We start from the raw sequence: 24,785 nt of genomic DNA on the forward strand, positions 1-24,785 counted from the left end.
GCCACCGTGCCCAGCCTCTTGTCAGCCTTCTTTAGATCAAAGGACAGTTGGTAAAACCCAAACTATTCATCATGTGATTCTTAAACACTCTTGCCAAAATGTATTTCAGGGAAAATTTCTCTGGTCCCTACCTTTGTGGAATTTACCATTTTCTTCCCTGAATAACTTGTATGTTTGTACCTTTTCTTCCATTTTAAACTGAATTTCGAAGACAACTACTAATTCTTTCTCATCTCTGAGTGCCCTGAGGTATGATATTTGATATGCCATTCTGCAATGAATGAATAAGAGGTTGAGACAACTGACCCAAAGTTTGGAGAAGTGACCAGCTCATTCATTTGTGCTATTCCTTTTTCTTTATGGATGACCACTGGATGTTGACTGTCAGAGCTCTGCGCTTCACTCTGGAGGGTGGTTTTGTTCGAGATCCTGCGATCCCCTCCCTAGTGGTGACCACTTCCTCTGCCTTGTCATTAGCAACAGGTCAGTGGAAGCCAGGGCTTGATGTGAAGAGCCTGCTATTGATTTCATATGGAAACCTCAGATGCCACAGGCCCCCAAGAAGCAGGAGCTGGGGGTGGCATTAGCTGATGTCATCGCCCGAGGCTCTGTTCCATGTGAGCTCAGTGCCGTCCTGATGAACAGGCCTCGGCTCTCACAGGCAGTGGGAGCTCCTCCTGCTCCAGAGCTCCGTGACCGGAACCCCGCCTTTCTCAGCATGAGGCTGGCGTGGTTGAAAATACAAACATCTGCTTGCCTGCTCCCTGGTGGATGTGGCGCCCACCCCTCATTTTAAAAGCCTCTGAAAACTGTGCTTTGTTTTAGTGTTACTGCCTCCTTGGACCTTTTCCTTTAAAATAAGAAGAGGGTATTACAAAATCACAGGAGCCAGACGGTCATAACATTTCTGTGCTCTTCTCTTGAAGCAGAAATAAAAGCACATCTTATTTGTGTGTCTCCTGAGGAAGGGGCCTTGCCACTGGGCCTTGAGGCATAGGCATCTAACCAGTAGGAGGTGGGCAGCTGGTTTTCCAGGCAGAGGGAGCAGCCTGGGCTGAGGCTCACAGGTGGGAGGTGGGGTTAGGCAAGGGAGTTGAGCCTGGACTATGCTGGCTGCAGGTGAGGGCAGAGGAGAAGAAGAGATCAGGTGCGGGGAGCTGACAGTGCCAGGCCCTGGAGTCTACCCTACGGCAGGCGGGGCGGCCTGCGGACATGCGGCTGTGTCCTCCATGAAGGCCTGCGCACCAGGCACGTGGGCCCCAAACCCAGCCTTCCTGCTGCTGGCCAAACAGAGCTGTGGTGAGGGGCTGCCCCCACTGTGGGGTGGCCAGAGCCACGACAGAAAGCCAGCGTAGGATGGACATGAGATGATGACTCCCTGTCATTCGTGAGTGGGATTAGGAGTCACTGGCACACAGTTGGAAAGGGAGCCATTTCTGGTGCCAATAATTAAGGTCCCCATTCAGTAGGCCCATACAGCTTCTTCAGAGTCAGGCATTTTAACTTGTATGTTAAACATGAGTAAATCAAAGCAAAATCAAAAAGCGTTCCTTCATTTGCTTAGACTACCAGTTGAGTGTTTTAGAATGTTCATGGTGTCAGGCATGGCATCCGGACCCGTCCTTCCAGGAGCCTGTAGGGTCGCTCTCAGGAACTGGCTGTGATTGATGGGGCTATGCACACATCAGTATAAACCCAGGGCCATCTCTGTAGGACATGACTCTCGGGTTTCACCGTCCCACTCAGGCCTATGGTCTTGGGCACTGGTTCCTCCCTGCCTTCCTTCAGGTGAACAGAGTGGGGTGAGGGACATGTCTGTTTTGCCCCTGGTTGAGTATTATCATGAATCAGTCTCATTGCTGCAGCCTCATCATCAGAAAGTTGTCCAGGAAATGCCTAGTCTGAACAATATGGAGTTTGTGTGTCAGGAGAGAGGCAAAGTCTGTATGGCCAGCCGAGATGGCCCTCGGTCACTATGCTGCTGTCTTTGAAAGGCCGTGGGGTCCCCTTTCACCCTCACTCCAATCTGACAGTGTATATTTGATATAGTCCCACTGTCAAGACTTTCCTATGACCTTGAGGTTCACATCCATCCCTTGAGGTCACATTATCCCTATTTCACAGATGAGGAGGAAAATTGAGTTTACAGAGGACAGTCTCTGTAAATTCATTAGAGCCAGCTGGGAGAAGCAGAGGGTGTGCCCTAATTTCAGTCTCTGGATGCAAAGACAGAGCTTTTTTGGTTCTGTCCAGTCACTCTGGGGCTTGAAACAGTATATATATGGTTTAAAATACATGTTTTTTTAAAACTGAAGCTTACATTCAAGAACACCACATACCGTGCATGTTCAGCTTGATGCGTTTTTTGGTGAATTGCTGCGTAGATGGACTAGAGGCTGCCCCTCTGCCCACTGGCTGGTGTCCTGGGTCATGTCTGCCCGCCACGTGCTGAAGCCACAGCTGCTCTCTGACGACCTCTTGCTCCCACCATCAGCGGCCGAAATCTCCTCATCTGTGACAGCTCATGGCCTCATTGCTGCTGTTGGCTTTTTCAAGTGCTGATTTTGAGCCCCTTTCCTCCACTTCCCGACACACAGCACTGAAGGATGGCATTCTGGTGCCCGACACACTCGTCTGGGCATGCTGGGGCTGTGCGCATTGCTGGTCACACTATTTCTGTTCCCTGTTGTTGCCTAACAAATCCCCTGTACACTCAGTGGCTGAAACCAACGAGCTGTGATGGATTCGTGGGCTGGCTGGGCAGTGCTCGCTTCATGTGGTGCTGACGGGGACGGGGTGGCCAGAAGGTCACAAACGCCCTCATGCCCGTTTCCAACGATTGGCACTGGGCACCTCGGTGCCCCCTTGTAGGTGTCTCTGTGTGGCTGTTCAGGCTTCCCTTCATTATGGGGGCTGGGCCCAAGAATGGGATGCTCCAGGCGAAGGCAGCAACTGCAGCTGTCTAAGGCCAGGCTTCGGAGTTCTGCCATATTCCACCGCTCACAGCAGGCCACAGGGCAAACCCAGGACGAGCCCAGACTCAAGAGGAACAGGGACAGACTCTACCTCTTGATGGGGGAATGGCAGAGTTCCTTTACAGAAGACCCTGTGTGATGCCACCGTCTTTGAAAATACAACCTACTAAACTTAGTCAGGCAATAGCATGTAGGGATGTTATTGTAGAGGTAATCATCAATCTCTTCTGATTAATTAAAATGTAAATTACTCACAAATGTCAGTGTCAGTGCTTTATTACTTTATTATTAATTATAGGTGGCTGGTGAGAATTATAGGCTGATCAGATGTAGCTGGTGAGGAGTGCATGAGTTGGGATCTGGATTTTCCTTGTGGAAATGGATCCAGTAATGTTGATGCAGTTAAATCTTGGTCCTTGGCATTATAATGCTTTAATAAAAAGACCGTTCAACAACTCAATACTACCTTTTAATCTTTCTGCAATTAGGTTGGATTTATGATTTATGAATTTTTCTTCTTGTTTTTTTGGAAGCCATTAGCATTTTATCAATCACCACATGTCCTCTTTCTGTTTTTAAAAAGATAAGGCGTAGGACTGTGGTAAGTGTTGGCCTTCAGGGGTCTGTAGACCCTGATTCTGCCTCTGCGGGCCTTGGCTGCACCATGAGATGCTTGGCCTCCCTGCTCAGCCCTGGTCTTGTAAGACAGACTCACTGCAGGAAGGCGTTTGGGCCCCCAAGCGATCCTGTCCTGTGCCCTTTGCTGGGACTTGTGTATACAGCATGCAAGTGATCCTGAAAGTGCTTTTCAGGCACTTCGAGAATCCCCTGGACATTGTTCCAACAATAGGTTCACATCTGATTTCTGATCTGAGACAAATAATGGTGACATAATGGATACAGGATACTATGCTTTTGCCTTAAATCTATTACATTGCCTACCAGTGGTAACTGGTTTGCCTGAGGCCAGGGAAGTCCTGGCCCTGCCTTGTGGGCCATGGGCCTTAACTGGGTAAAGGTAGCCAATGTTAAACAGCTACACAGCCTAAGTAAAGAATGAAAAATGAGGTTCCAGTAGGTTCAGCTAAGCCCATCTGGGATAGGGGCACAACTCTTTTCTCTAAAAATTACTAGATTCCATAGAGTTGGATTGAAAGGGGAAACTGAGGCCCCCAGAGGTGAGGAGAGCTGAGCCTAAGCCAAGACCAAGGACTGGGAAAGCTTGAGCCTTTCTTTTTTCGTTTTACTATGCCACAGACATGGTCTTGTTAACTGTAAGGAAAAATATAATGACCTGATTCTGGGAATTTTCCTTCTCTTTCTCTTCCGCTCCTGTCCCGTTCTCAGCCCACAGGCTGAGAAGGTTTAATTGCGTCTGCCAGGCGGGTGTTTTCTCATGGGGATTAGAGCAGGCTAAATTGGGCTTTAACGCTTAGTGGGATAACAGAGCTTCCTGAGGAATGTGAACCTAATTAGGGATTCCAGGGTCAAGCCTGACAAAGGAGACACAGAAGCAAAGTTAGGGCGAGCTCTTGAAGGAAGCAAAGAAAGTTAATAAAGTCTCGAATGTCCTCATTTTGTACTGCCATTCTTTGTATAGATCTGCTGTTGTTTGCAGGCTTGTGTTGAAAGTCTGACCCTGGGCTTCTCTTCAACCCTCTACGTAGCCCCCTGTCCCCAGGCACCATTGGAAGAGCAGCCTTGAATGATGAGTAAGGCCACCTTCGGCATGTCAGGAGACCCCGTCCTCACCTGGGGGACTCAGCTCCTGTTGGTGTGCCCAGAACGTTCTGTGTCGACCTGACATCTCCATCCGTCCTATCAGACCTTTGATTGTTAGTGCTGGGGTGTTGCATTTTGTTCCCCCAAATTCAAATGTTGAAGTCCAAATCCCCAGGACCCCAGAATGTGGCAGGATTTGGAGATAAGGTCTTTAAAGAGGTAATTAGGTTAAAATAGGGTCATTAGGGTGGGCCTAATCCAGTATGACTGGTGTCCTTAGAAAGACTGGGACACAGACATACACAAGGAATGGCCACGTGAGGACACGGGAAGAAGGTGGCCATCTGCAGGCCCGGGAGAGAGGCCTCAGGAGGAATCACCCTGCCCACATCTTCATCTTAGCCTCCTAGCCTCCAGGACTGTGGGAGGATAAACGGCTGTGGTGTCAGCTGCCCATTCTGTGGTATGTTGTTACGGCAGCGCCCCTCACCCGAGCTAAGACTGTGGGTTATTCAAGCAGATAAACACTTTGGTCAGTGTCAGCACTGGGAATGAGGGGACTTTACTTCTGTGATTATTCTCCTCACCCTGCCCTTATAATAAATGATAATAATGGTAATACAAACACATGAACAATGTATCCTTTTTCAGTCTTAACTAATGGGTGAATTAAAGATCTTGCTATTTTATTGATCAGTAACATACAATGTAAGAAGTCAAAGCTGTGGTATAATAGAAGTGGCCCTTCGTAAAAGCTCCACCCTCCTTGCAACCAGGCTGCTACTCCGTGTAGAGATTAGAGAAGAGTCCCAACCCCCAATTATATCGTAAGATCCTGGTGGTCAGCAAATATTCGGTGTCCGTATCTGTTTTTCCCTGGCTAGTTCAGGGCCTCAGAGGTAGGTTACCTCTGACTGTTTTCATGACTTAGGAAAGAAAGTACTGCCATCTTGGCGTCATCACGAAGTTTCTTTAAAAAGAATTGTTTTCGTAAAGATAAAATAAAAGTAAACTTCATTTCTGAGTCTTTGCAACTTATCTTAGAGTTAAAACTATTATGATTAAAGTAATTTTATGTATGATAGAACTTGTGCATAAGGTGATGTCTCTGTACTTGGCTTAACTCAGTGAATTGCTTTCTCCTTTGTCTGCAAGGTTTGGCAAGGTCAGTGGCTGGCCCATTTGTCTCTACTCAGTTTCCACTTGTTTTGCACCTGAATGCTGGCCCACGGATTTGCATTCGGTGGTATGTGGTGTGTGTGCATTTGTGGAACGCGTTTCATTGCTGTGGGTTGGTACTGTTGAGCTGATTCTCCTCTCCAGAATCCTGACATGAACAAGGTTTGCCCAGGCCTGCTTGATACCAGAGTAGAGTAGAGACTTCACCTGTGGGCAGAATGACCTGGAGAGCAAGCAGGAAGAAACGATTAGAGGAGCCAAGCCTCCAGGCTTTCCCTGTAGCCGCCGGGTGTGTAAAAGCATGCTTGATACTTGAGGGTGCTCGCTTCAGTTCTTTCTTTTTTTTTTCTTTTGAGATGGAGTCTTGCTCTGTCGCCCAGGCTGGAGTGCAGTGGCACGATCCCAGCTCACTGCAACCTCCAAGGTTCAAGCAATTCTCCTGCCTTAGCCTCCTGAGTAACTGGGATTACAGGCATGTGCCACCATGGCCTGCTAAGTTTTGTATTTTTAGTAGAGACGGGGTTTTGCCAATGTTGACCAGGCTGGTCTCGGGCTCCTGAACTCAGGTGATCCGCCCATCTGGGCCTCCTGAAGTGCTGGGATTACAGGCTTGAGCCACTGCGCCCGGCCTCTCTCCAGTCCTTACTTCGTGTTTCTGTGAGGTTCTAGGAAGCTGATTCACGTGACCCACCATGACTGGAATTTTTGATGATTTGGAAAAGACAGAATTGAAATTTACGTTTATTCTCTTTATACAGAATATGCATGTTTATACAGAATATGTAGTGCATCAGTTATACCCACACGGTTTTAGAGAAACTGATGGAAAAATGTCACTTTCTATATGGCTGTTTACAAAGTGAAATTTAAAGAAACAACAATAAAAGCTGAGTTTGGAGTTTTATTGTGTTCATCGAAAGGAAAACAATGTCTGTCAAGCACAAGGAGAACTGAGTTGTCCTTTATTTCTCCCAGGACTTGGATCTCCCAGAAGTAAGCAGAGAGGGATTGGTTCAGGTTTGAAGAGTTGATCTCACTCCTTACTGAGGAAGATCTGCACCCGAGGCCCTGTGTCTGTCAGCACTGGGGGTAATGGTGGTCGGGCCGGTGCACCTTGGGTGAAAGCACTTTCTAAGGCAGAATGTGCTTGTTAGCTGAAGTGCTTTCATTCACCTTGGGGGATGGAACTGCAGGGCTAAGCTTTGTTGTGTGTGCACACACACAAACACACAGAGACATATACAGGTATACACACACACGGAGACACACACAGACATGCTCTCACATCGATACACTCACATGAGGCATAGGCATACATAGAAACACACACAGACACACTTACAAAACTCAGTTTCAAACATGCACATTCATACATTCTCACAAGCACACACGCTCACACCCCCCACACTTTTACACTCCCATGCACATAACCACTGACTCACCCACTCATACGCAAACTCACAACACTCTCAAACTTACACACATTCACACAAAAGAATACATTTGCAGATATCCACAGTAAAATATACCTAGTCAAACACAGACACCACCACATGTAGTCACTCATACACACACACTCACCCACACACCCACACTCACACCCACACTCACCCACACTCACACACCCACACTGACACTCATCCACACTCACACATACACTCACCCACACACTCACATTCCCAAGGACACAGTCATGACTTGGTGGCAAGCCCTCGTCCCTCTGCCCCTCTGTCCTGTGGACCTGCTGGCTTGGAGACAAGGTTATTGATGCCAGTGTACCCAGGCACCCACGTAGCCAGGTGTGGGGCGGGCACAGCGGTGTTTGTTTGTGGTTTCCTTGGGAACAGTAGATTAGGATCCCAGGATAGCTGAAAGAAGGCAATAAAGAGGCTCCTAAACAGGCTTTTCAGAGGGGCCCTCGCCTCCACCATGGGAGGGACGGATCCCAGGGATGCCACAGCCCATGGCTTTTGGCCCACAGCCCATGACCCACTGCCTTCTCTCCAGCCTTCTGTAGCTGCTAACAGGAGCTGCTCTGCCCCCTTCCTTGTCTCACTGTTGTCACCTCTTGTCACCCTAACCCCTGAGGGAGCTGCTCATTATGAGAGAGGGTGCAGCTCCTATCAGGAGAGGAGCCCGGAGCTGGGGCACCAGCTGGTGTCGTCTCTGTGAGAGTTCCCGTGGCTGGCGCTGGCCCTCTCTGAGACACAGCTTCTCATACGCAGAGTGGGGGCTCGCTGGCCTTATTGCGAGGGCTACAGAGAAAGACCTGCAGACAGGGCACTGTTCCGTGTTTATCCAGCTGATTCGAGTCCACACATTGGATGAGCCGTGGGCCTCCCCAGGAGTGTGCCTTGACACCGGGAACGCTGCCTGGTTCTTGTCTCATCCTCTCACGCCCCTGCAGCTCACTCAGCATCATGTTACAGAGCAGGCAAAGCGCAAGGCCAGTGGGTGCCCATCTAGACTCCTGGCCATGCCACCGCACACATCCCAGCCATGCTGGTGGTGCACTGATGGGGCCAGGCACAGCTCAGAGGCTTCTGGTTGGCATCTGCAGGACGGTCTCAGGGGATGCAGTGCGCCGGGACCCTCCCAGCCCTGCAGCGTTGGGTGGCTGCTCTCTCTGTGAATAAGTCAGACTGGCATGTTAAGAACATAAGTGCTAAAGAAGTGTCAGCTTCTTTGTGCCGAGGAAGGCCAAGCCCACCTGGAGCTGGCCCCAACCCACAGTGCTTCCCTCTGTCCAGTGAAAACAGTGAAAGAACCCCACAGTGCTGGGGAATGTGTGATCAGAGCAGGAGTTTGAGGTGAGGAGAGCAAGCAGGTGTGCCTCACTCCCTTACCTGGCTCCATCCACAGGAGATACCCTCCTGATGCATGGGAGGCAGGGCAGCCTGTAGATCAGTGGAGAGCTGTGTGCGCTCTGGCAGGGATGCAGCTCTGCACACGGAAGCACTGTGCTTCTGCCTCTGCTAAGGCTGAAGAACAGCAAGTGACACCTGACTATCCAGCAAATGCAGCTGATTGCACTGTCGCACAGTCCCTGTAGGTTCCTTGGTGCTGAGCAGGCCGGCGTGAGCATCCCCAGCCCGGCCGCCTCGTCCTGTGGTTCTGTCTGTGGTCAGCTTACCTGCCTTAGTATAAGGGAGGAAAAGTGTGATGGAAATACAGTCTCTTTTCAGGGACATCCTGTCCTGGAATCTGGTTTTAGCCACATGGAAGGAACAAGTGCCCTTTGTGTTCACTTGGTCATGGTTTTTACTAAATGAGATGTTTGCACTTATAGAAATGATGAGTTTTCTCTTTATCAACAGGTGACTCTTTGCCTCTAGAATGTCCCCTTTTCTCTGGTTGGTGCTCCATATACATTTTTATTTGCAAGCCACTCCCACAAAAGGTCTTTCCTGAGACATTTTTGGCTGCATTTTGTAACAGCACATGTGCAAACAGACAGTAGGGCCTGTGACCCGTTCTCTTGGAAGAGAGGAGCAAGTTCAGTAGGATGCGAATGTGGAGGCTTAGGGCAAGGCTGCCTGCCATTTGCTCTGCAGAACCTGGGAGCTGCTCGCCACCCACTGTTCCCCAGCTCACTTTCTTAAAAATGATTCATTTTATGCAGTTTCTATCACGTGAGCCGTAAGCTCTGTGGGGTTGGGGACCAGTCTGCTTCATTTCCAAGTGAAGTCCTGGCAGGAGAAGGCTGTCAGTGAAAATGTGTGGGACAAGTGACGGATGGAGTTCGACAAGATCGGGCGTGCCAATTCCAGAGCCCCTTAGCCATATAAGCCGTGGATGGTCTGGGGCGAGATGGGACTCGGGCAGTCCTGGCTTACAGAGCTCACCTCTCCTTTTCTGTAGGACCCCCTGGGGCCAGGCCAGGTGGTGGGCAGTTATTGCACCCCATCTGGCCATAGAGGGATGTGGGAACACACAGACCTGGCTTCTGGACGGAATCCTTAAGTGGCTGCTGTCTTTAAAACTCAAGTTTCTGACATTGCACAGGGCTTTTCTTTTCATTGTCTCAACAAACGTGTGCTTCAAGACAGTGAATTTAAAAAATGTATTATAGACTCTATTTTTAAGAGAGTTTTAGATTTATACAAAAATTAGACACACTCAGGCCGGGCGCGGTGGCTCACACCTGTAATCCCAGCACTTTGGGAGGCCGAGGCAGGTGGATCATGATGAGGTCAGGAGATTGAGACCATCCTGGCTAACACCGTGAAACCCCATCTCTACTAAAAATACAAAAAATTAGCCAGGCGTGTTGGCGGGCGCCTGTAGTCCCAGCTACTCGAGAGGCTGAGGCAGGAGAATGGCGTGAACCCGGGAGGCGGAGCTTGCAGTGAGCCGAGATCGTGCCACTGCACCCCAGCCTGGGTGACAGAGCGAGACTCCATCTCAAAAAAAAAAAAAAAAAAAAAAAAAAAAAAAAAAAAAAAAAAAAAAATTGGACACAGTCTTCTTCCTCTTCATATATAAACATCTTCCATTCCTGTGGTACATTTGTTACACTTGATTAGCCAATATTGATACAGTCTTAGTAACCAGAGCCCTTGGTTTACATTAGGATTCTCTCTTGGTGTTGTACATTCTGTGGGTTTAGACAAATGCAGAATGACGTGCGCCCATCCTTATAGTATCAAGCAGAATAGCTTCATGGCCCTAAAGAGTCTCTGTGCTCTGCCTGTTCCTCTCTTCCTCCTAATCCCTGGCTTTCACTGACCTTTTCACTGTCCCATAGTTTTGCCTTTTCCAGAATGTCACAGAGTTGAAATCATACAGTATGTGGCCTTTTCAGAGTGGCTTCTTTCACTTAGTAATATGCATTTAAGTTTCCTCTTGTGCTTTCCTGCCTTCATAGCTCATTTTTTTTTTTTTTTTGTCATGCTTGACATGCCATTGCAGGAATGCTGATAGTGAGTTTGAAAGGCAGCGGCCCTGAGTCTTCGCACATTTCTTGCCTGCATGTCACATATGGAGTGAGGCAACAAGATGCATGTGTGCATTGAGTAGATACCATGCTTGGGGGGAGATAAGTCACACTGCTCTGTTAACCATAGGGTCTCCTTGTCCGGCTGTTTCCACCATCCTTTAAGGTTGTGTCTGTGACTCCTTCTGTTTCCAAAGCCGTTTTTGTTTTGTTTTGCTTTACGTGTATTTGTTTACTTATTCTCTTATCCGTTCATCATATTTTAAAGGGGCCCTGAGAGAGGACCCCTGCCCCAGACATCCATCTGAGTCAGAGCCATGGTGGAGTAATGATGTGTCCCAGACACAGGAACGGCCATGTGTCACATACTCCCTGAGGACTGGACTGCGTAAGATAAGCTAGAGGCTATAAATAGTTGTCCTGGTAAGCGCCAAGGTCACGCCGCCGCCCACCCCAAACCACAAGTACAATTAGTCAGATCTCTGAGGTTCTCTACGATTCTCCTTCCGTTGCACATTTTCAGAAAACTCTTTGAGAAGGCAGGTGCCAGGGATCTGGAGGGGGCAGTGCCAGGAGAAAGCTAAGGAGTGAGGTCACTCACCAGGAGCTGAATCCTGTTTGCTGGCGCCTGGCTCCTGAGCTGCCCCCCAGAGCAGTGCAATGCCTGTCTGGCTCCCTTAGCCCCTGCTCTGCGCCGGCCACTCTTCTGAGCTCCTCACGCGCCATCTCTTAATTCTCACCGTGACCCTGCCTGGAAGGCACTATTGTTACCTGCAGTTTTCAGATGTGGAAACTGAGGCCCAGAGAGATTAAAGGCCAAGGTCCTGTGGCTAGTAAGTAGTGGAGATCCTGCCCAAGGTGGGGTCTTTGCCCTGCAGGACTGGTGGCTCCCTGTGCCTGTTACTAACTGCCTCTCCTGACTGTGTTTGAGCCGCCTCGCCTCCGTTACTTTCTGTCTTTCCCATGGAGCTCTCGGTCTTCAGAGCCTATGGTGGAGTCAAAGTCTCCTCTCCCTGTCTCTTGTGCGGAATGGAATAACCACGTTGACATTGCCACATTCAGACTCTTCAGTTCTACTTGTAGAAACAGTTCTAGCAAAGGTGGCCCCTTGTGTAGAGAATGCATGCCCCTGGGTGAGGATGGGAGGAGTGGGGGCTTGAAGACCACCAGGCAGGGCCTTCCACCTCCTTCTCTGGGCCCCGCTCCCAAGCTCCCCAAGCACGGACCGACTCAAGAGGTTTCCATCCTTGAGGTCTACCAGTTCTTTGTGAAAGTGGGGGCTGAATTTTGTATCTATGAGTGATTTGCATTTTTCTGGAAGGGAAGGCCCCATGGTTTCCATGACATTAGCAAAAAGGACAGGGACTTTCCAAAAGTGAACAAAACCCTGGACTCTCTTAACTCTAAATCTTGTCAGTCTTGATCTGCTACAGCTTTGTGGCCAGAGTGAGGTTAGAGACAGTTTCATTCAGCCTTTGGGAGCCTGGCTTGATTATTATGCTAATTTTTTCCTGGAGAATCCATTTGCTTATCTGTTTCTTCTCTCTTTGAAAGGTGGTGATTCCCTGCGGTGTGCAAGTCCGACTGGAACAGGTAAGCCCTTTGCATTTCTTTGGCTCCATTGTTCCATCCTGTGGGACTAAGTCCTTTCTTGAAGGCGCGCCCTCTTTGGGGATCTTTTGGCTTCCTCTAGGATCTATGCCCTCCCTTTGACCTGTAGCTTGCATTCACAAGGCTCTCTGAGGACCTTTGACCATGCTGCACTGGCCAATTGCATGGTTTTTTAGAGAAGAGGATCCGCTGCGTCTTTGCGGGAGCTGCCTTTCTATCAGTAATAGTTACCTTCGGGGCGAATCTCCCTGGGCCGAGTTTCCTTGGCTATAAAATGAAGACAGCACAAGTCTGTTGTCTTAGTGATAAAAACCTGGACAGTGAGGGTGCCTGGGTCGCCAGGTGGCTGTGGACAATGTAGTGCAGTGGTTTGTAGACTGACATCCAGCTCTGACAAATACTGGGTGTGTGTGTATGTGTGTGTGTGTTCAAATCAGATTGAAGGTAAACACAATAGCACTTTCTCTTTGGCTTGTGATTAGGCAAATTTAAATTGCTGCCTGCTTTTCAAATGCAGCCCCTTGGAAGGTCGTGGTACCTCCTGGTGTTTTCTTTGCCTCCACCCTTTGGAGCTGAGGGGGTGAAGCTTTGTTTCTGAGGGCTTATTAGCAGCTTGCAGGATAACTGAAAGACTCACTGTGCCTAGACAGTAGGACACAGGACCCTCTTCTCTCACTGCAAGTCAGAAGCGACTCCCTGGGAGGCAAATGGGAAGCTGCCTCTTGCTGCTGGGGAAGTGTGTGCAGGTCTGGGCCTCCCCGGTGGGGTAGGGAAACAGGTGCGCCCTGTGGTTCCTCCTGGGCATCTGTCAGGTGTTTTGTTCCCTGTACTTCTCAAGTAGGGCAGGGCTTTCTGCCCTTGGCTCCCCTTAGCTTCGCCATACGCAGAATCTGGGGTGTTCTGCCGGAGATTTGGCAGTCTTTCTGGGTTGTGAGCCTGGTGGCCTCCAGACATGGAACTGGCTAACTGGCTCTGTCTTTTGGTGCAGTAGGACATCCTTCCCCAGGCTCGGCCAGCGGCGCCCGTGTGGCAGCTTCCCTGCTTTGATGAACTCAAGATCAGATCCTGGCTCCAGTGGCTGGGCCTTGCCCTTGCCCCCTGCCCATCTGAGCCTTGGTTTCCTCCTTTACCCAGTGGGCGTGGGGGTGGCTCTCTAACCTCATCACTTGAGTGGCCGGGCCCTGCCCTCGCCCCCTGCCCACCTGAGCCTCGGTTTTCTCCTTTATGAGATGGCCATAGGGGTGCTCTCTAACTTAGCTACAGATGAGAGAAGAGGGACTATGGGGTCAGGCCCGTCACAGAAGCCTGGCCACAGGCGGGGTGCCCTTATTATTCTCCTTTTAATGCTGTCATGTGGTGTGGTCTCTCTACTTCTGGAAGAGCAAAGTATGCATTTGAGTTCATAGGAACATTAAAAAAAAATCTCACCCAGAAACCTAAAATATTGACAAACTGTGAGAAACATGTTGCAGCATCAAGAGCTGAGGCCATCCGGGGCGGGTGCCTGCCCGGCCATCCTTGCTAGCCTCAGCCGTGTCCCCAGGCTTGTGGTCCACTCTCACTCCATTCCTTCTGTGGCACTCACCGCCGACGGGGAGGGTGGGGAGTAGGGGGCGTGGGGGGACTTGGGGGCATGTGTTTGTAGTTGGTTTTGACAGGCTGCGGTTTGTGACTGATTTCCTCAGGCTTGTCATAGGCCCCGGGAGCAAGGGGCTGAGGCCCGGGTGGCCCCAGAGCTGTGTGCCTGTCCCGAGGCCCTGGCTGAAGCCTGTTTTCCTGGTGGCAGCTGAGGCTCTCCCACCTCACAGACAGTCCCTTGCCATCAGATTTGTTGGTGAGCTCTGGACATCAGAGGCACCAGAGGGCTAAAGCTGTGTGCTGGCTCTAAAGATGGGGGTTGCAGGGCTGTCAGACAGGCCAGAGCCCCAAGGGCCCATCCTGGCTGCTTAGATGTTGTCATTGTTCCCTCTGGAGCCCAGGGTCCCAGAGAGGAGTCTTCAGTCTCCTGGAGCACAGCCCTCCCCCTGTGTCAGGACACGGCCTCCCTATTAACCTTTTCACAGGTGTGGTTGCTAAGAGATCTCACTCTTCTAGCCCAGCCTGGCTCCTGCCCACTCCCCTTGCTGCTGTGTGTGTGTGTGTATTATGTGTGTAATTGTTATGTGTGTACAAATACATACATGTATGTTATGCATGTAGTTGTTACATATATATGGATAGACATGCATGTTATACATGTAATTTTATTGGTATATGAACACATACGTGCATGTTATACATGTAATTGTTATAGGCATACAAATGAATATGTACATGTTATACATGTGTCAACACATGAATACATACATGTGCCATGATACGAGTGTTATGTATGTGAATGTAGATGTATATTAGGTATGTAGTCTTTATATGTGAGTGTATATAGGTGTGTCACGTAATTGTTTATATGAATGTTTGTATGCATATGTTATTTATATAAATGTTACACATGTGAATATATGTATCTTGTATGTAATTGTTATGTGTGTAGGCTTTGAATGTAGTTGTTGTATATCTGAGGGTATATATATGTGGATAATGTAATTGTTACCTGTGTGTGAACATATGGATGTGTGTGTTTATTATGTATGTGAGTTTATGTGAGTGTGTGTGTGTGTGTGTGTATTTCCCTGAGATGAACACGCATGAGTCCACTAAGCTCTCTGTGGCCTTTTCAAATTACCTTGACCAGCTGGCCTCCAGGTGTGGTCCCTGGACCTACAGCCTCAGCATTGCCTGGGGACCTATAGAAATGCACATTCTCAGGCCCCAGCGCAGACCTACTGAATTGCTGGGGCCCTGTGATCGGTCCGTGCTTTAACAAACCCTCTGGCAAAGTTGATCAGCTCAAGTGTGGGAATCCTGCCTGTGGGCTGGAACTGGGGCAGGGATCAGCCTGTGGGCGTGCAGTCAGGGGTGGCCTTGGCAAATGCCTGCCTTTCTGGGCTGCTCTCCCCGTGTGGTGGTGTGGGGTCATGAGAGGGCCTTTGATGCCAAGACACCCAGTTCCCTTATATCTTTATTTTGCATGGAGCTTTCTCCCCTAAACAGGGCAGTGCTGTCTTCCTCCTGGCATGGAGGAGTAAATGGAAGGATGGATGTGGCAGCCCAGCCCGGCCTGAGCACTCTTCTGCCTCCCTGCTGGGTGGCCTTGTAGAAGCAGACCCTCTCATTTAGTGGAGCTTGGGCGGGAGGGTTTCTGCCTGCACGGTGTGGCTTCTCAGGGCAGAAAGCACAGAATCTTTTTTTTTCTTTCCTGATCCTGTCTGGGCTGAGTCTTCTGTCACTGTGATCCCTGGCATTTTGGATGGGCATGGAATTGCTTTCAGATAATACTGGCATCCCCGATGTCATCTGGGGTGTCACTGTGCCCTGTGGGACCTGGCCAGGTCACCTGATAGCTGTTTTGTTTTTCTCTTTGTTACCATTCATTGAATACCTATTCTGTCTCAGATGCCCTGCCCTCCTTCACCTGCTGGAGCTCAGAAAACTGAAGAAACTCCCACATCACCCAGACATTAAGGGGCTTCTATTCTCTGGGGTGTCAGTGCCCCTGCAGGCACCTCTGTGACCTGCCCTCAGACCTGGCTGCCCTTCTGCTCTGTCCTGTGTCAGTGGCCCTTCCCACACCTGGAGTTCACCTGACACTTGTACCCATCCCCAGCCCACACCTTTGCTCTGCAGCTAACCTGAGGGGCATGACCCCTTTGGAGAGGTTCTAGAATAGCTTCATCCCAGCATGTTTTATCGAGATGAGCTGCTGGGTCTGTCAAAATTCCTGGAGTTGCGCTGGCTGAGGGCATGATTGTTTTGAAACCCTTGGGCCTAATTCCCTGGTGGGGCAGAAAGAAGGCGGTGACGGTGACCAGCCTTGCCAGCCGTACTTACCGACATCCCAGGACAGGACTGTAAGGGTGTCTGTCATCTTAATGACATTATACTGTGTGAGGGTCCTTTGTCTGCAGGCATAGGGTGCCTTTGTGGCTGCCTGGGGCATTTAAGACACAATGGAGAAGGAATCTTTTCCGTGATTGTGGCGCATTGAACCTGTGGCTATTTACCTGTGATGTTCGTTTTCCTATTCCTGGTGGCAGAATCTTCTGTTTACTGCAGCAGCTTACAAAAGTGGGATGTGAGGTTAGATTAATTCATGGACTCAAGATCAGCACATAGTGTTGTTGAGAAAGGAGCTGGGAGGCAAACCTCCCTTTGTGAATGTCAACTTAGCATATGTTACATGGACACAGGGTTGGAGCTTCCTGGGAGCCAGTGTGAAAAGGAAACCACAATGATTGGCATGTACCTTTCTGGAAGGTGGGAAGAAACAAGAATCAGCAGAGAAAATGTGCAATGTGGGAAATTATGGAGGGTGTAGACTAAGGCATCAGGGGCATGCGCCACCTCTCCATGAGTCGAGCAGAATGATGATTTTGGAGGGATGTCAGAGGCAAGCTATTGCAGCATAGCCTCATTGGGACCTCTGGCTTTTAGAACTATAAAGGGACAATTGGTGTCTTTCTGCTTACATTACTGTTCTATGGGCTGTGGTCTGCTGGGTCATAGAGAGAATGCTTCACCACTGTTCAGGTAACTACTGTCCCTAAGGCTGGGAGAGGTGGCCGGGCTCCTTACAGGGGAGTCACAGCCTGTGGTCCAGCTGCTCTGTAAGTCTACAGGTATGTGTACACGCATGTGCTCACATGTGCACACAGGCACAGAATGTAGTAGTAGGTGTGAGCATGGACTAGAGTTGGGTTGAGTCCCAGCCAGGCTATGACACTGGTGAGCTGTGTGGCCTTGAATGGAGTTCTTTCACTTTTCTGGGCTCCACTTTCCTCTTCTGTAAAATGAGGATGCCACCAGCTCTTCTTGGGGTCACTGCCAGGATCGAATGAAATAACATGCTTAGATCCTCAGTGCTAGTGTGACACAGGGAAGACACGTGATGTGTGGGGAAGAGCCTGGTTGGTTGTCCTGTGAAGGTAAGTTGTCAGCGCGGTTCTTCTGGTGCCCACAGCCTTTGCTGTGTGCCATTCATTGTTGATCTGGTTCTCCTGACGGAGAGAACCAGTCTGATGAGTTCCAGAGCGTGTCCCCTGCTTCCTGAGGGTGAGGGCACCGATGACAGACACTTACAGTAGATGATTCCTGTGATCCCACATTTGCAGACTTGGAGGCACCGCGGTCAGAACAAGGGCGCATGCGAGTCTGTCCTTGGTAGTTGCAGGTTTGCAAGATCTTTTTTCACGATGCTGCAGCCTAGCATTGGTCCGAGTGGTGGCCCCACAGCTTTTGACTGAAGTTCAAGGGCAGAGTGTCCTTGTTTTTTTCCACCCTGTGTTTACCTTCATACACTCTGCAAGTGATTGATTCATACCAGCAAATCTTGGTGCCATCAGGTGCAGGGCAGCCTTCACTAGGACACCCTGAGGCCATGTATGGGACCCACTTCCCCACCTGGCCTCCTGGGCAGCCCACAGCTGGCCTGCTTCCAGGGAGGGCCTGGCCTGCCCCGGGGAAGCGCCGCCTGTTTACAGAGGGACCACTGTCCTTGAAGGAGGCTGGTGTCCCTGCCTTCTGGTGGCCGCCTCCGGTGTGGGAGGGTTCAGGGCAGTGCCTGATCCAGCTCTGGGCAGGTCCCGAGCCCGCGCCAGCTGCCTGCACTCACGCTGTGATTGTTCTTGCTTGGCCTTGGCCATTGTGGTCTGTGGCCCTGGAAGAGGGGTTGGGTAAGAATAGTGGCTGAGTCATCAGGGCGGTGCTAATCTTGGTTCACCTCACCTGAGGCCAGCAGGCTGGCTCCCTCCAAGGTGACTGCAGGGCTCACATTTCAGCCTGAGGCTGGAGCTCACACTCCACCTTTGCACAGCTGTGTGTGCAAGGTGCCTGTGTCTGTGGTCTGTGGTGTGTGTGAGGTGTTTTGTGTGTGTATGTTGTGTTTGTGTGTTGTGTGATGCAGTGTGTGTGTTGTATGTGAGGTGTGTTTTTGTGTGTGAGTTGTCTGTTGTGTGTTGTGTGAAGTGTGTGTGTTGTGTTGCGTGTGAGGTGCTTTGAGTGTTGCAGTGTGTATAGTGTTTTGTGTGTGTTGTATGTTGTGTTTTGTGTGTGTTGTATTGTGTGTGAGGTGTTTTTTTGTGTGTGTTGCAGTGTGTGTGTTGTGTGAGGTGTTTTGTGTGTGAAGTGTGTCTTGTGTGTGTGTTGTGCTGTGTTGTGTGTTGTGCTGAGGTGTGTTGTGTGTGTTTGTACATGTCTGTGTTGTGTGTGTTGTGTGTATTGTGTGAGGTGTTTTGTGTGTTGCAGTGTGTGTGTTGTATGTGTAGTGTGTTGCGTGAGATGTGTGTTGTGTTTTGTGTGTGTTTTGTGTATGTGTTGTGTTGTGTGTGAAGTGTTTTGTGTGTGTTGTGAGGTGTTTTGTGTGTGTTGTGTGTGTTGTGCGAGGTGTGTGTGCTGTGTGTGTGTTTGTGGTGTTTTGTGTGTGTGTTGTGTGAAGTGTTTTGTGTGTGTGATGTGTATTGTTTGTGAGGTGTTTTGTGTGTGTTGTGTGTGAGGTGTTTTGTGTGTGCTGTTTTGTGTGTTGTGTGAGATGTTGTGTGTGTGAGGTTTTTTATGTGTGTTGTGTGTGCGTGTGTTGAGACTTGCTCAGTATGTTTTGCTTGAACTCAGAAAGCCAGGCAGAGGAAGTGACCAGAGCAACAAGACCAACCAACCCAAGGACAGGACAGATGTGACTGTCAGGAAGTCTGTGAGGTCATGTGCTGCCATCCTTGCCTCTGCCCCAGTGACCGTGATGGAGTCTTATGGAGCTACTGGATTCTTTCAGAAAGAATGCTGACCAAATGGATGATGAGGAGCTTCAGATAAATGGAATCACTTTAATGGTCTCCATTTTATTTTACTGAGAAATTAAGCAAATTTCAAACAAAACACCCAGGCTTTCCACCTGTAAACTACTGGGTAGGGGGCTTAGTGAGCTGAGAGCATCCAGTGATCTGGGACAGTGGATCCAGGTGACCTGTGTGGGTCTGTTCTGCCGGCCCCAGCCTGCAGTGGTTTCTGCATGCATGTTGTCACAGAAGGCTTTGCACAAGTCTCTGGGTATGCATTTCTTGTCCTCACGGCCCATAAGTCCAGGTATTTGATTGGACAGTGGTTATTTCCTGCTTATAGATTGTTTCCACCACTCGGTAAACTTCAGAAACACAGACACGGGTCTATACACCACAGCAGAGTCTCGGCAGAAGATCTCCTACACGTGTATGTGTGCATGCTCATGGTTTCTGGATCCACTGCTGCCCCTTTCAGATTCTGTGTGTCTCACCAGGAGTCTTCATACAAACATATTTGACCAGAGTCACAGTGAAATTGAGTTCTATTAGGTCAGTGGAGATACGCAAATGTCCTTGCTCCTTAATCTCTCTGATCTCCAGGAAGCAGAGAGAAAAGTTTCAAGGATCCTGTTAGATCAGCGTCCAGGTGTTCCATTTGGTCAGAAGAGCCAAACTCAACATCTGTGACTTTGGCAAAAGTCAGGTGAGACCCAAAAATAAAAATACAAACTGATACTGCATTCCCCAGACTTTACCTTGACACTCAATCATCACAGAGTGATGTTTAGTTAGCCTGTGCACACAGCATTTGGGCATTGGCGGGGCACGGTGGAGGATGATGGGTGTGGATGCTGAGCAGTCAAGTGGGAGGAGGGCTGCATGGGCGATCACACTCAGATTGGGAGGGCTGGATGCGCATGAGGTCGCTCAGCAGAAGGTGGGGAAGGGGTGGGGCCAGCACTGTAAGTCAGTCTCCTTCTCACCCAGCGCCCCTCTGGAGGGTGCATCGTTGTTGGGGATGAGCCTACTCCCATCTCCCAGCTGCTGCGTCCTGAACAGCACCAGCTCAGGGTCCTGCCTCATCACTCCCCGTGGCCTCAGCTCTGGGAGGGTGTGGATGTGGTGCAGGCTGGTTCTCTGTTGCTTTGGAGCAAGTGCAGACCAGCAGGAGTGTCTGGGATTTACTCTGTGGGAAGGAGTAGGACAGGCTGAAGATGTGCTGAGATGTGGGCTGGGGCTTCCTGTTCCCGTGGCTCACCTGAGCCTTCTGGTCTAGACGCCTCTAGCCCCTAGAGAGTGGCTTAGGTAAATCACCTGTAAGGCCTGTGTAGGGAGCTGCCAGGGAGCAAGTTTAGGGCCACAGTCCTGGACTGCTGTCAGATTTCTGTGCATTTCACCCCTTTGAAAGTTTCTCCCTATTTCCCTGTGCATGTGCCTTTCTCCTGATGGGCACACACAGTGAGTACCAGTGAAGAAGGGCAAGCCAGTGGGCTCCTTTCCCAGTGACACTGACACCTAGCCTTGCAGATAAGGAAACGACGTGCCGTGAGAAGAACATTCGACCTGGAACACGCAGCGGGGCCTCCCTCAATCTCACGGATCCCAGAGAACCATCTGTAGGGGAGGTACAGGGGGTTGAGTTGTTTTCCCCCGAAATTCATGTCCACCTGAAGCCCCTGAATGTGACCTTATTTGGAATGATGACAGAGATGAGGTCATGCTGGATTAGATTGGGCCTGATTTCCACGACTGGGTTCTTGTAAGAAGAGGAGAGGACACAGACACAGGGAGAAAGCCAGGTGATGACAGAGGCAGAGGCTGGAGCTACGTGTCTGCAAGCCAAGGAACCTCACCAACTGTGGCAGCCTGAGAAGGTGGAAGAGGCAGGGACAGATCCTCCCTGGGGCTCTCAGAGGGAGGGCAGCCGTGCTGCCGCCTTGGTTTCAGACCTCCAGCCCCTGGATCTGCGAGGGAACACATGCCTTGTTTGAAGCCACCCACTTTGTAGTGCTTTACAGCAGCCTTAGGAAATTAATACAATGGGGTGCATCCCTTCACTTCTTTCATATTGATTAGTTGTTCCTCAGGCATTTCTGGAAATCCTTTTTGGCCCATGCCTCTCCAGCCTCATCTGGGTGAAGACACAGGCCGCGAGGAGCTAGTATCCAGTGGCCACCCGAGGGGGAGGTGGCTCCTGGGCAAGGCTGGCCGAGGCCCCTTCTCCAAATTGCCACATCCTGCTCAGATGGAACAGACTTTGAGAATGGGCAGATAAACAGCAGAATATGTTAGTGAAACTTGTTTAAAAGAGGAGCTTCTGGTGATGAACTGTCATTCGAATTGGGCAGGCTTGTGAGGTTTCCGTCACCCCAGGACTTTTCCAGGAAAGGCTGGCAGGGCCCGTGGGTGCCCTGGAGCTGCCTGTAGGAGTCAGGCCCTAAGTCACTGGCAGCCCAGGTTGGAAGGGAAGACCCCCTTCCATTCTATCCTGAATGACTCCATGGGTGAGTGGGACCCCGGACGGCTGCCCTTCAGAGCTCAGCCCAGTTCCCAGAGATGAGACGGCGAGATGGTTACCAGGATGGCCCCGGCCTCTGTTTCCAGCTGCTCCCCACAGCGTCTGCACAATTGCCTGGTGAGGCCATCATGACCCTGTGGGCACAGACTTCTGGGACTGAGGCCTGTGGGTTGTGGCAAACCCCCACCCTTACCCCTTCTCCCCACAGGCTAAACTTTGATCCATACTTTTTCTTTGATTTCACCATCTCCTCCCACGCCTAAAATAACATCCAGGTCTTTGGCTATTTCCAAAGGGTTTCTGGGAACTGTGCCCCAGTGAGGAGGCTTCCCAGCAGCGTTGGCCTTCCCTTCAGGCAGACTCCTCATCCACAGCCAGGAGCCTGCAGGTCTCAGTTCACTGACCTGCTGAGAAAGAGGGAAAAACCTTCAACACATTAAACAACAACAACAACAACAACAAAACACTCGTCAATGTGAGCCTCACACAAGCAGGCGCTCTCCCTTTGTAGCTGGAATTTGAAAGTGGTGGGTTGGATACTGTTCCTGAAGCTATTGTACCGCCTCTGCAGGTGGAGGGAATTGTGAACGGTCAACAGCAGGGAACATATTAACCCTGGTGTCAGCTTACATCCACCTGGGAGCACAAAGCCTTGGCTAATGATTAAAAACCCACTCCGGCTAGGAGGCCTGGGCTGCAGGTGTGTGGCTGACAGACACTGGATTCCCACCAGCCCCGACCATTACCTGTGTCTGTGGTTCAGGGTTGCTGCATTTCTCTGCGCTGGAGACTCTCCTCCTAAAGTGACAGGTGGGCTGGGTCAGGGTTGGACGCACCAAAGGCACCTTCGGCTGAAATATTGTCATGTGGTCCCTGGACTCACCTGTAAGCAATGTTTCGAATGAATGAATGCCGCCAAGTCTGATGGCTGGACGTCTGCAGCGGACAAGAAAAATCAGGTTGAGTCGGATTTCTTTTCTTTTATGGCACAGATTCTAGAGCAGTCACATATTTTACTTATTTATTTTAAGATTTTTAAAGTTGTTTAAACATTTCAGCTTTTATTTTAGATATAGAGTGTACATGTGTAGGATTGTTGCCCAGGGGTATTGGACCCAGGTAGGGAGCATAGGACCCAATAGGTGGTTTTTCAACCCACGTCCCTCTCCCACTCTCCTCAGTTGGGCAGTCCCCAGTGTTTACTGTTCCCATGTTTATGTTCACAGTATTGACCTCCCATGTTCCCATGTGAGAACATGTGGTGTTTGGTTTTCTGTTCCTGTGATAATTTTTCTAGAGTTATGGCATCCACGTCCATCTATGTTGCTGCAAAGGACATGATTTCGTTCTTGTTTATGGGTTTGTAGTATTCCATGGTGTATGTGTACCACTTTTTTTTTTTTTTTTTTTTGAGACAGAGTTTCACTCTGTTGCCCCAGGCTGGAGTGCAGTGGCACGATCTCGGCTTACTGCAACCTCTGCCTCCTGGGTTCAAGTGATTCTCCTGCCTTAGCCTCCTGAGTAACTGGGATTACACGCACCTGCAATTACGCCTAGCTAATTTTTATATTTTTATCAGGGACAGTGTTTCGCCATGTTGGTCAGGCTTGTCTTGAACTCCTGACCTCAGGTGATCTGCCCGCCCTGGCCTTTCAAAGTGCTGGGATTACAGGCGTGAGCCAACGCGCCCAGCCTGTACCACATTTTCTTTATCCAGTCCACCTTTAATGGTACTTAGATTGATTCTATGTCTTTGCTATTGTGAATAGCACGGTGATGAACATATGAGTGCATGTGTCTTTTTGGTATAATGATCTAGATTTCTTTGGGTATATACCCATAAGTGAGTTGCTGGGTTGAATGGTAGTTCTGTTTTAAGTTCTTTGAGAAATCTCCACACTGCTTTCCACAGTGGCTGAACTCATTTACTTTTCCACTAGCAGTGTACAAGCATTCCTTTTCTCTGCAGCCTAGCCGACGTCTGATGTTTTTTGACTTTTTAATAATAGCCATTCTGACTGGTGTGAGATTTTCAACCTTTGTTGGATGTATAGTTTGTGAATATTTTCTCCCATTTTGTAGGATGTCTGTTTACTCTGTTGATAGTTTCTTTTGTTATGCAGAAGTTCTTTAGTTTAATTAGCTCCCACTTGTCAATTTTTGTTTTTGTTGCAATTACTTTTGGGTACTTGGCCATAAATTCTTTGCCAAGGCTGATGTCGATAAGGGTATTTCTTAGGTTTTCTTCAGGATTTTTATAGTTTGAGGTCTAACATTTAAATCTGTAATCTATCTTGGATTAGTTTTTATATATGGTGAAAGGTAAGGGTCTAGTTTCATTCTTCTGCTATGGCTAGCCAGTTATCCCAGCACTATTTATTGAATAAGGTGTCCTTTCCCCATTGCTTGTTTTTGTTGACCTTGTCGAAGATCAGATGGTTGTAAGTGTGCAGCTTTATTTCTGTGTTTTCTGTTCTGTTCAGTTGGAATATGTGTCTGTTTCTGTACCAGTACCATACTGTTTTGGTTACATTAGCCTTGTAGTATACTTTGAAGTTGAATAATGTGATGCCTTTGGCTTTGTTCTTTTTGCTTAGGATTGCTTTGGCTATTTTGGCTCTTTTTTGGTTCCATATTAATTTTACAATAGGTTTTTTTCTAATTCTGTGAAGAATGATGTCAGTAGTTTGATAGGTATAGTACTGAATCTGTAAATTGCTTTGGGTGGTATGGCCATTTTAATGATATTGATTCTCCCAATTCATAAGCATGGGGTGTTTTTCCATTTGCTTGTGTTTTCTCTGATTTCTTTCAGCAGTAGTCACGCATTTTAAATATGGAGAGGCCCTTAAACGCAGTGGCCATGTGTGATTGGTTTGGGAAATAGCAGTAACTACTGAAGAGGAACATTAAATATTGATTTTTTTTTTTTTTTTTGAGACAGATTCTTGATCTGTCGCCCAGGCTGGAGTGCAGTG

General features: G+C 49.2%; 1 protein-coding gene across 3 annotated transcripts in view; it reads left to right on the forward strand.

Moving 5' to 3' along the window:
* The window catches only part of TNS3 (tensin 3), a 307,228-nt gene that overhangs the window by 91,912 nt on the left and 190,531 nt on the right, over positions 1–24,785 (forward strand). For all 3 annotated transcript variants that reach the window (XM_030796137.1, XM_030796138.1, XM_030796136.1), the window contains exon 4: positions 12,367–12,405. Coding sequence is in view for 1 of the 3 variants with exons in the window: in XM_030796136.1 (XP_030651996.1) it covers positions 12,367–12,405 (39 nt within the window). In the remaining 2 variants the exon portion in view is untranslated. The remainder of the gene's footprint in view (positions 1–12,366; positions 12,406–24,785) is intronic.

This window comes from Nomascus leucogenys, chromosome 17 (assembly GCF_006542625.1).
Source record: "Nomascus leucogenys isolate Asia chromosome 17, Asia_NLE_v1, whole genome shotgun sequence".
Lineage (NCBI taxonomy): Eukaryota > Metazoa > Chordata > Mammalia > Primates > Hylobatidae > Nomascus > Nomascus leucogenys.